General features: G+C 40.3%; 1 protein-coding gene across 1 annotated transcript; it reads right to left on the reverse strand.

Annotated features, from left to right (window-relative positions):
• Positions 1-8,284: 8,284 nt before the first annotated feature.
• Positions 8,285-10,940, reverse strand: LOC135544505 (uncharacterized). The gene is made up of 2 exons (XM_064972167.1): positions 10,572-10,940; positions 8,285-10,365 (listed from the first exon to the last, which is right to left on the reverse strand). The coding sequence occupies exon 2, from the start codon at positions 10,236-10,238 to the stop codon at positions 9,483-9,485; it is 756 nt and encodes a 251-aa protein (XP_064828239.1). The 5' UTR covers positions 10,239-10,365; positions 10,572-10,940; the 3' UTR covers positions 8,285-9,482.
• Positions 10,941-12,334: the final 1,394 nt, after the last annotated feature.

Raw genomic sequence — 12,334 nt, forward strand, 5'->3', positions numbered from 1 at the left:
CTCAACCCTACCTCAACCCTATACCCTCAACCCTTGTGGGCAGAGCTGAAAAACGTGTGTGAGCAAGGAGGCCTACAAATCTGACTCAGTTACACCAGCTCTGTCAGGAGGAATGGGCCAAAATTCACCCAACTTATTGTGGGAAGCTTGTGAAAGACTACCCGAAACATTTGACCCAAGTTAAACAATTTAAAGGCAATACCAAATACTAATTGACTGTATGTAAACTTCTCACCCACTGGGAATGTGATGAAAGAAATAAAATATGAAATAAATATTTCTCTCTACTATTATTCTGTCATTTTTTCATTCTTAAAATAAAGTAGTTATCCTAACTGACCTAAGACAGGGAATTTTTAACCAGGATTAAATGTCAGGAATTGTGAAAAACTGAGTTTACATTTATTTGGCTAAGGTGTATGTAAACTTCCGACTTCAACTGTAGATATGCCGATAGTGGACAACCTTGTTTTACTCCTCTTGACAGTTTAATACTTTCTGAGAAGTAGCCAATATTCACTATTTTACACGTTGGGTTAGTATACATTTATTTAGCCCATTTTATAAGAGATTCTCCAAATCTGAAGTATTCCAGGCATTTATATATAAATTCCAGTCGTACTTTATCAAAAGCCTTTTCAAAGTCAGCTTTGAATACCAGGCCTGGTTTCCCAGATTTTTCCTAGTGTTCTATTGTTTCCAGTTCTTATCTTATATTATCTCCAATGTTTAGACCATGTGAAAAACCTGATTAGGATCTGATTAGGATGAATAATATCCGACAATACCTTTTCAATTCTGTGCGCTATGCATTTTGCTAGAATTTTTGCATGACAACACTGAAGTATAAGGAGCCTCCAATTTTTGAAATGGACCGGATCTTTATTGAATACTGTTTCAGTAATAATGAAATCAGACCTTCTTGTTGAGTATCTGATAATCTACCATTTTTGTAGGAGTGATTAAAACATGCTAATAACGTTCCTCTGAGTATAGCAAAAAAGGTTTGGTATACCTCCACTGGTATGCCATCCAACCCTGGAGATTTCCTGGTTTTAATGCTTTAATTGCATCAAGAAGTTCCTCCTCTGTAATTTGGCCTTCACATGAGTCTTTCTGTACAGCCGTTAATAATTTTACATTATTAATAGAAAAACAATCCATAAAATTATCTTTGGTTAGTGGGGATGGAGGAGACTGAAATTAAAACATATGCTTAAGGTACAGTGCCTTGCGAAAGTATTCGGCCCCCTTGAACTTTGCGACCTTTTGCCACATTTCAGGCTTCAAATATAAAGATATAAAACTGTATTTTTTGTCATATACGTATATTTAAATATGATTTTCTTGCAGCTTCACATGTGTGGTTACAGGAAAAAGAGTCTAGGTAGGCACAATGAGACCATAACTCCAAGCAACAGCAAAACATCGGTGTCATTCAAAATGTCACATGAAACATGTACAGTGCCTTGCGAAAGTATTCGGCCCCCTTGAACTTTGCAACCTTTTGCCACATTTCAGGCTTCAAACATAAAGATATAAAACTGTATTTTTTTGTGAAGAATCAACAACAAGTGGGACACAATCGTGAAGTGGAACGACATTTATTGGATATTTCAAACTTTTTTAACAAATCAAAAACTGAAAAATTGGGCGTGCAAAATTATTCAGCCCCCTTAAGTTAATACTTTGTAGCGCCACCATGTATGTACAGTTTTTATTTCTATCTATCTGTACTATTAGTCCTGTCATGTCCTTTGATAATGTGCACTCTTAATGTGGACTCTTAATGTGGACTCTTTTGATTTTGTTTTAGAGATGAGTACTGAATTGCATGGCCTCTAAAGGCACATTTAAAAGTATCCCATACAATAAGGGTATTTGCTGTACCTATGTCAGAAAAAGTCCGTTATAAATTCTTCTGTCCTAGTTAGAAACAAGTTATCACCCAATAGGCGTTTGACAAAATGTCCAATATCCTCGCACATGTGGAAATTCTGTTAGAGTAATATATATATATATGCTAATGATTTGATGGCCCACCGCATTCTGTCCCCTATCAACACTTTTTAAACTTAAGGTGCCAGCGAGAATGACATAAGAAAATAGTCAAGACGACTAGCTTGATTCAGCCTCCGCCATCTATATTTCGCTAGGTCGGGATATTTAAGCTTCCATATATCCACTAGTTCCAATATATCCATGACCTTTGTGATTTCCTTAAGTGCATGAGGGTGATAGTTTGTGTGATTTCCTTTAAGGTCCATTGAGGTATTTATAACCATATTATAATCTCCCACCATAATAATAAAGTCTTGTATTTGTTGTAGGTTTGATAAATTATTATATATATTTTAAAAGAAGCATCATAATTATTTGGACCGTATAGATTAATGAGCCATATCTGTTTATTGTCCAATAACACAATAACATACTTAAAATCATCCATCTACCTTGCGGATCTGTTAAGAAAATTTGTACATTTGGATCAAATTATTGTTAATTAATATCATCACCCCTTTTGAGTATCTTTGCACATGAGAGAAGTATATTTCGCCCTCCCGCCCCCAGTCCTTTTTTTCACACATCTTCATCTGAAACTGTTGAATGGACCGAGTATGTGATCAAGACAAAGGAGATGATTGTGGACTACAGGAAAAGGAGGACCGAGTACTCCACCCATTCTCCTCGACGGGGCTGCAGTGGAGCAGGTTGAGAACGTCAAGTTCCTTGATGTCCACATCACCAACAACACACTAAGACAGTCGTGAAGAGGGTACGACAAAGCCTATTCCCCCTCAGGAGACTGAAAACATTTGGAATGGTCCTCAGATCATCAAAAAATTCTACAGCTGCACCATCGAGAGCATCCCTACCTGATATGGCAATTGCTTGGCCTCCGACCGCAAGGCACTACTGAGGATAGTGCGTACGGCCCAGTACATCACTGGGGCCAAACTTCCCACCATCCAGGACTTCTTTACCAGGCGGTGTCAGAAGAAGGTCCTCCAAATTGTCAAAGACTCCAGCCACCCTAGTCATAGACTGGTCTCTCTGCTACCGCACAGCAAGTGGTACCGGAGCACCAAGTCTAGGTCCAAAAGGCTTCTTAACAGCTTCTACCCCCAAGCCATAAGACTCCTGAACAGCTAATCAAAGGGCTACCCAGACCCCTCTTTTACGCTGCTGCTACTCTCTGTTTTTTTTTATCCATTCTCTGTTTATTATCTATTCATGGTCATTTTACCTACATGGACATATTACATCAATTACCTCGACTAACCGGTCAATTTTTTTCTTAACACGTATTTCTTATTAAATTCTTCAAGCATTGTTGGTTAAGGGCTTGTAAGTAAGCATTTCACTGTAAGGTCTACACCTATTGTATATTTTTTATTTTATTTTATTTAGTTTTGATGTTTTTCCTGAAAGCTGACTCTCCAGAATGCTATTTCCCTCTGTGACCCTCACAAGCTGTACATGACACGTTAGAAGAGACTGGGACAAAACCACAATTGCTTCTTGCTTACCAAGAAGACAGTGAATGTTCCTGAGTGGCCTAGTTACAGTTTAGACTTAAATCTGCTTCAAAATATATGGCAAGACTTGAAAATGGTTGTCAAGCAATGATCAACAATCAATTTGACAGAGTTTGAAGAACTTTGAAAATAATAATGGGCAAATGTGGCACAATTCATGTGTGGAAAGCTCTCAGAGACCTACCTAGAGACACTCACAGCTGTAATCGCTGCCAAACAGTGGAGGCTGCTGAGTGGAGAACGACTCATAATAATGGTAGGAATGGAGCGAAAGGAATGGCGTCAAACACTTGGAAAACATGTGTTGGATGTATTTAATAGCATTCCACTGATTCCGCTCCCATCCTTACTAGGAGCCCATTCTCCCCAATTAAGGTTCCACCAACCTCCTGTGCTGCCAAATGTGATTCTAACATGTATTGACTCTGGGGGTTGATACTTACCTAATCAAGATATATTTGTATATATTTTTTTAAATGTCTTCCACTTTGACATTACAGAGTATTTTGTGTAGATCATTGACAATTTTTTTACAATTAAATCCATTTTAATCCCACTTTGTAACACAAGAAAATGTGAAAAATGTCAAGGGGTGTGAATACCTTCTGAAGGCATTGCAGCCTAGTAGTTATTTTTTTTTAAGGGTAGCAGCTCAGTATTTGTATTATCTATTTCATACAGCATTTTTTGCTCCTCTTTGTCAAGCCTGGAAATAATGTCGGACCTAACTATGTGTCTTGAAGCCCAGAAAAAACCTGTCACCATGGGAACCCAGGTTGTCAAATAAATCAGTGTAATTTTTTAAAACTTTAGGTGCAGAGTGAAATCTCTTAGGGGATTTAAGTGCATGTCTGTGTTCTGGGATCAGTACCTTAAGGAAAGGGAGAGAAGATAACAAGAGAGAGCTAACACTGGTGATGTCACAGCATATACCTGAGCTGATGACTAAGGTCCAGGAGCAGGCAGCAAGCACTGTTTCTGATTGAATTTGTACTATTAATAGTGCTACCGTTGAGGACCTGAGAGTTAAGGCGTACGCATGCTTCCCATCCGAAACAGTTCGAAACAGTTTGTGTGTAACGTCTCCTTCCAACTCACACTCTCAAACACAAGTAACTGAGCTCTTCAGTAATGCATTTCTACAGCCAATGTGTTCCTATGGAGATTGCAAGGCTGTGCGCTCAATTTTATACAGCTGTCAGTAACATGTGTGGCTGAAATAGCCGAATCTACTCATTTGAAAGTGTGTACATACTTTTGTATATATTGTGTATGTTACGTTTTGTAAGGCATGTATACATTTTTGGATGTCCATCCTCCATTTTGTGTATGTTACAAATTACAATTTGTATGATATGTTACGAATTTGTAAAATGTAGAATATGTTACAAATTTGCAAAACATATATGTAAAAAATTCAAATTTGTTGTGGCTAACGTTAGATAGCTGGCTAACGTTAGATAGCTGGCTAACGTTAGATAGCTGGCTAACGTTAGCTAGGCTAGGGGTTAGGATTAGGGGTTCAGGGTTAAGGTTAGGAGTTAGGTTAAAGGGTTAAGTTTAGGTTTAGCGGAAGGGTTAGCTAAAAGGGTTACGGTTAGGGCTAAGGGAAAGGTTAGCTGTAGTTGTAAAGTAGCTAAAAAGTAGTAAGTTGCTAATTAGCTAAAATTCTCTGTGATGAGATTTGAACACACAACCTTTGGGTTGAAAGACATTTACATTTTACATCTGCCCAGATACCCAGACCAATCATCCACCTTGAATTTTTGTCCAAAACCTCTTTGGGCTAGGGGGCAGTATTTTCACGTCCGGATGAAAGGGTGCCCAAAGTAAGCTGCCTGCTACTCAGGCCCAGAAGCTAGGATATGCATATTATTATTACAGTTTCTAAAACTGTTTGAATAATGTCTGTGAGTATAACAGAACTGATTTGGCAGGCGAAACCCTGAGCACAATCCATCCAGGGAAAACAATTTTGGAGGTCAATGTGTTTTCCATTAGTTTTCTATGGGAAACCCTTTTTAATAGGAATCTGGTTACAGTTCCTATGGTTTCCACTAGAAGTCAACAGTCTTTAGAATTTGGTTGATGTTTTTCTTTTGAGAAATGAAGAAGTAGTCCTGTTCTTTCCATGTGTCACTCAGATGGACTCAAGTCTTTTGTTGTGCCTGCCCTGGAATGCGCTTCACGTTGTTTTTATCCGGTATTGAACACAGTATATCCCGTCTCAAATTTGATCAATTATTTACGTTTTAGGATACCTTAGGTTGGATTAGGAACGTTGTTTGAAATGTTTGGACCAAGTTTACAGGTAAATTATTAGATACTCTGTAGGCATGTTGGGTGAGATGAAACCGGTGTATTTCTGAATCAAATGAGCCAAATAAATGGACATTTCTGGGACATAATGAAGGACATTATCGAACAAAGGGACCATTTGTGATGTTTCTGGTGTCAACAGAAGAAGATATTCAAGGTAAGGCATTAATTATATTGCTATTTCTGACTTTTGTTGCGCACCTGCCTGGTTGAATCTGATTTTCATGTGTTTGTATGCGGGGTGCAGTCCTCAGATAATCGCATGGTCTGCTTTTGCCGTAAAGCCTTTTTGAAATCTGACACAGTGGCTGGATTAACAAGAAGTTAAGATTTATTTTGTTGTATAACACTTGTATGTTTTGTGAATTATTATTATGAGTATTTCTGTTTTTGAATTTGGCTCGCTGCAATTTCACTGGATGTAGTCAAATCAATCCCGTTACCGGGATTCAAGCGGGAGTGGGGGTTTAGGGATCACTAAGAGGTTTTAAGTAACCTTCTGTCTTGTATAACCTTACCAAATGTAAAATATCGCACTAGCTTGACTGTTCCGGATTGACTTTTACTATGTTACGTCTACTCTATGAGACCAGGCTGCTTAGTTAGATTTTATGCGACTAAGATCTCCTTGGCAAAAACGTCAACATTAATGAGTTATTTTAGATTAATTCAGACTATTTTGAGGCAGTATACTAGCTACAGCATTTCAAGATGGACAATCAATACTATTGCTGCTTTTTCTTGATTTTCAAGTGAAGGTATTTTAAGGGAGTATGCAGGTACACTTTATTAGAGTATGCAAGCACACGAGGTAGGCTCGGCGCCAGCCGAACCAAAGCATGCCCTTTGCTCATAATAATGGCTGGAACTAAGCAAATGGAATGGCATTAAACACCTGGAAACCATGTGTTTGATGTATTTGGTACCATTCCATTGATTCCGCTACAGTCATTAACACAAGCCCGTCCTCCCCAATTAAGGTGCCACCAACCCTCTGAGATAGAGACAGATACTTCACTGGATACTTCGGCGTTTCCACTCACTACCCATTATGGTGATGAGAGGAAGCCCAGTGGACGGCAGTGGGAGAAGATGAAGCAAGATGGATTTTGGCCGACATTCTGTTCATTTTATTGTCAATGAAACATTTGATCTCTGAATCATTTTCTGTTTCCAAAACTAGAATCTGTGACAGAGTGTACTGTCTTTTTTAGACTTTACCCTTTGCCGAAGTTTCTAAAAATTGAGTAGTTTAGAAAGAGTGCAAGGGCGAATTGTTTTTGCACACGTGCACTTCACAAATAAATGCTAGAATGCACCAATAGCATCTCACTAGCTCAAGCCCTTCTGGCTTGTTCTGCCAATTATGATGAATTAATTTGCTCCCATTGGAAAGGACAGGCTCTGGTCTATCTTGGGTTAGTTATAAAAAAGTTTGGTTACGCTACTCATGAAAGTAAAATACATTAATTAAATGGAATAAAATGAGCTTGCTTCTGAAGCTAAGCAGGGTTGGTCCTGTTTGGTCCCTAGATAGGAGACCAGATGCTGCTGGAAGTGGTGATGAAAGGCCAGTAGGAGGCTCCCTTTCCTCTGATCTAAAAAAATACCCAATACCCCAGGCCAGTGATTGGGGAAATTGTCCTGTGTAGGGTGCTGTCTTTTAGGTGGGATGTTAAATGGGTGTCCTGACTCTCTGTGGTCATTAAAGATCCCATGGCACTTATCGTAAGAGTAGGGGTGTTAACCCTGGTGTCCTGGCTAAATTCCCAATCTGGCCCTCATACCATCATAGTCACCTAATCATCCACAGCTTACATTGGCTCATTCATCCCCCCTCCTCTCCCCTGTAACTATTCTTCAGGTTGTTGCTGTAAATGAGAATGTGTTCTCAGTCAATTTACCTGTTAAAATAATGGTTAATAATAATTAATTGTGCATACTCGTATAGTATGCTGTCCGTCTGTTTATAATACATACAAACCATCATAATACATTGCTTGGTCCACTGAGTTTACTCCAATCACGGAGCATGTTTTGCACAACCAAATATTACGCTTCCTTTTATTCATTTTGTGGTTGTTTTAATCTCTAGAGGGACGTTGTTAAAAACTGACCAATACTAATTGCATGGTTTGAGGACTCTTTTGGACACTGAGGCTCTGGGTGCAATATTAATAACACGATTTCTTCACGCATTTTCACAAAATGACAAGCAGAGACAGAAGCAATTATGCAGCATTCCTAACTCAAGGGTTTAGGTGGCAGAAAGTCATACATTGGACAGCAAAGGATAAATATACAGCATGGTGGCTAGTTTTACAATAAAAGCACCTGACCTTTACTGAACCTGAGCTACTTTCATCGAAACTCTGTGAAAAGGAGAACCATAACTAGAAAAAAGTTATCTGAATGGAATTATTTGGATATGTATTTAATGCAGTGCAGAAGCAGAGATCCACACAATGATCAAGGACATTTACAATTGAATCCCTTTTCAGAAAGGCCTCGCTTCTCACTCATCTGGTATGTGGTTGACTGTGCCCGATGTCCAGATTCTATAACAGTATCAATCTCGTTCCACACAGAACCCATTGACTGGTTATGACGCTGCCCATGTGTGTAGTGTATTAACATGCATTCAGCAAGTAGACAAGTCAGATAACAGTCCTGCAAACAAAGTTAGAGATGGCCAGGGATAAACAGTCACCCACGGGATTGGATCAAATGAGGTCTTAGGTTTCACCCTGCTCTTCTACTTTATTAAACAAATAACAACCCATGAATCAACTATGCATGAAGGACCAGTTGGGGAACTAAAATGTTATTAATTAATTGAAGGTGAATAAATCTTAAGGCATGGTGAAAACTTACAAAAAACCTTTGTAAGAACCAAGAGCAGAAGTCTGTCAACAAGGTCATAAATCCTCTATAGATGGTGATGAACAGATCTAATCTATTTACATTACTTAACAGACATAAACATGTATTATGTTGGCAATATATACTGTTAAGCTGTTCTGCTTTAAAATATAAACTTTTTTTTTTACAATTACAATAAAATAAAACATTTCATGAAACAATCATGGCTTCAGACTGCGAGGAGAGAGAGAGAGAGAGGGAGAGTACAGTAAGTATTATGGAGAGGGGGAGGAAACATAGGGAGCGAGTGAGATAGGGAGAGACCCAGTGATGGAAAAGCGTCAGAGGAAATGTCTACCGCCAATCAAAGGAAACAGTGAGGTCAGTTATTGTGATTGTGGGAGAAATGGGATATGTCTCAAGACAAACAACATAATTAACATGGTTTTAGATTAGGAAAAATGTCTTTTATCAGGGCAACCATTTTAAATTCTTTGTGACTTTAATAGGACCATAAAATGGACATTTGCAATTCAGATACAGGACATTTCAAAGCCTATGCACTCAACAGTGAGGGGATAATAAAACAGTGAACTCAACAGAATCCCTTTCATGATCCTCAAAGAACTCATCACAAGGGAGAACACCCACACGCAAATCTGAAATTCAGAACATTAAAATAGGTTATAGAATTCTCACAGAAGTGATAGAGAAGCAGCAACAAAGTTGAATGCTCTTAATGTGGAATATCCAGAGAAGATGTCAGAGAGAGGAATGTTCAAACAGGATGACCTGTGAGTGGCTGAGGCTGGACAGCCTGGATGGTCTGAACGCTCCGATCCGAGAGTACACCTCTGCATCTGAGCTGGCGCCCCAGGACTGGTGAGGGCTGGGTGGGGTGGTGTGGATGATGGGCAGGGGCAGAGGGAGAGAGAGTGAGGAAGAGAGTGGGAGAAGGGGTGGAGGCAGTAGAGGAGGGGGAGGTAGGCGAGAGGGTAGAGACAAGATGGGGGGCTGAGGGAGGGGAAGAGAGGGTGGTGGGGAAACCGGTGGAGGTGGTACTGGGGTGACAACAATAGGGGCCACAGGGTTGGCCACAGGGGTGACCTCTATAGCATCTCCATTCGTGGGCAGTATCCGAGGCAGCCTGGGGTCCTTGAGGGTGTAGGTGGCGGTGTGGTAGAAACTGTAGTACTCCAGGGCATGTTGAGCCTGGGCCAGCCTCAGTCTGTGCCTCAGCTGGAGAAGTCTGTAGAGCAGGATCAGTATCAGAGCTCCAGCCACGATCACCAGCAGCACGGCCACTCTCACATCCAGGCTCCAGCAGCTCTGGCCTGCGCCTTGAGTGCCACAGTTCTGGGGGGAGTCAGGCTGGGGATGGGGGTGGCCTTCCTTACTGATAACTGTCTCCCTCAGTAAGGGTTGGATGGAGTACAGGAGGATGGGGTGCCTGTTCTTGGGTACAGGCTGTGGTGGGATCTGTAGTGGGGTGCCACCAGTAACCTGTGGCCTCTGCATGGTTCCCTGGTTCAGTCACCAGAGGGGTGGTGTAATGTCTGTTACTCAAGGACTGTTGGTAGTGACGGGTGGAGGCAGCACTGAGCATCAAAGCAGTTTGCTTGAAAAGGCTTCATGTTGTCTCAAACTTTAAAACACAAAGATGAAGGATTTAGCAATTGTTAAGTTAAAAAAACAGAATTTCAAATGTCAAAATTAAAAAGTATACATTGCATACAACTGACCAACAGACTCAAATAAAAAATCTAACATTCAGCCAAACTGAGTCAACTGTGCAGTGTTAAAAGCTTGGATTCACCCCCAAAAAGTGTTAATCAGGAAAATGTTACTTACTTCTTCTTTAAGGTTCTGGCCAAAGATACTCCATAAGACCGTAAGAACACTGTAGCTTTCCAGGACACAAACAAAGAATTCCACTCTGTACCAATGGGAGGAAGCCCTTTTGAAAAGCAGGAAACACTGCATTTCCCCACCATACAATACCAACAGTCGATTGGACAAAACTCCCCGTCACCATGGATACAGGAAACTAGTAAAAAAAAGTATATTTTGGTTATCGCTATGGCAACAGCCTCCAGGAACAGACAAAACACAATATTTACATCTTAGAGTTAAATGAAAAAATGAATAAGCAATTGATTATCCTAGATATGTGACGCTCTGTAAGAACTCTCTGTAGCTTTCCTGGTCACAAACAAAGAAATCCACCCTACACCAACGGGGAGAAGATGGTGGGAAAAACAGGAAACACTGCATTTCCCCACAACACAATACTGACTGTTGATTGGACAAATCTCCCCATCACCATGGATACAGGAAACTGGTAAAGGATGTCACTGGGAGCCTTTGGTTTTTTGAGAAAATGTGTACATGGGGAGAAGGTCAGAGCACTTTAGTCTGTCTCTCACACACACACACACACACACACACACACACACACACACACACACACACACACACACACACACACACACACACACACACACACACACACACACACACACACACACACACACACACACACACACACACACTAAGCTTAATAACTTAGCAGAGACCTTCATTTCATGTAATGAAAAAAAAAGAATGAGCTAATGTTCAGTGGACCATTCAAGCCAACACTAATCCCACTTATGAACATTACATTTGACATTTAAGTAATTCAGCAGACACTCTTAACCAGAGTGACTTACAATTAGTGCATTAATCTTAAAATAGCTAGGTGAGACAATAACACATCATAATTAATTGAACCATTACTTTAAACATATGCTCCCTCTGAAGACAAGCCTCTTATCAGTAGTCATAACAGTGATTAATGTGGGCAAAGTCAAAAGCAGAGACAAGTCAAGTGAAGAATGGGTGGGGAGGCTGGGGGATAAGTATAAAATAATGTAACACTTTATTTGGAAAGTCCATCTGTAAATTCTCTACATACTATATATTGTCCAGTGCTGGTGATCACGTGCCCACTGGAGATGCTTCTGCATGTTTTTAACTGATAGGAGTGGAACTCGTACAACCTTCTCTGCAGCACTCCACCAATCAGGCCTTTATGGTAGAGTGACCTGACGGAAGCCACTCCTCAGTAAAAGGCACATGACAGCCCGCTTGGAGTTTGCCAAAAGGCACCCAAAGAACATGAGAAACAAGATTCTCTGATGAAACCAAGATTGAACTCTTTGGCCTGATGGCCAAGTGTCACGTCTGGAGGAACCTGGCACCATTCACCTTCCAACAGGACAACAACCCTAACCACCTCTTGCCGGCTTTGTATTCATGTTACCTGATGAAATTGCAGTATAATATGATCTTGTTGCCATCTGATGCACATTCAGATGTCATAAATCAGCACTGTAGATCTCTCCCTGTACTATGCCGTGCCTTGATTGTAATACTGTTGATGATATCTGGAAATGTGCATGTACACACTGGCCCATCTACTGTTGCTAGCCCCAATTCTGACTGGTACACTATCTGCTTCATTGATTTCTGCTCTAGTAAAAGCCAGGGTTTTCTGCATGTTAACACAACAAGCTTCTTAACTAAAATGAATAAATTCAAAGTGTGGGTTCACACCCCCAATCCAGATGTGT

This window comes from Oncorhynchus masou, chromosome 8 (genome assembly GCF_036934945.1).
Source record: "Oncorhynchus masou masou isolate Uvic2021 chromosome 8, UVic_Omas_1.1, whole genome shotgun sequence".
Taxonomy (NCBI): domain Eukaryota; kingdom Metazoa; phylum Chordata; class Actinopteri; order Salmoniformes; family Salmonidae; genus Oncorhynchus; species Oncorhynchus masou.

Coding starts and splice junctions, on each gene's coding strand:
- LOC135544505 (XM_064972167.1), bottom strand. CDS start 10,238: ATGCAGAGGCCACAGGTTACTGGTGGCACCCCACTACAGATCCCACCA.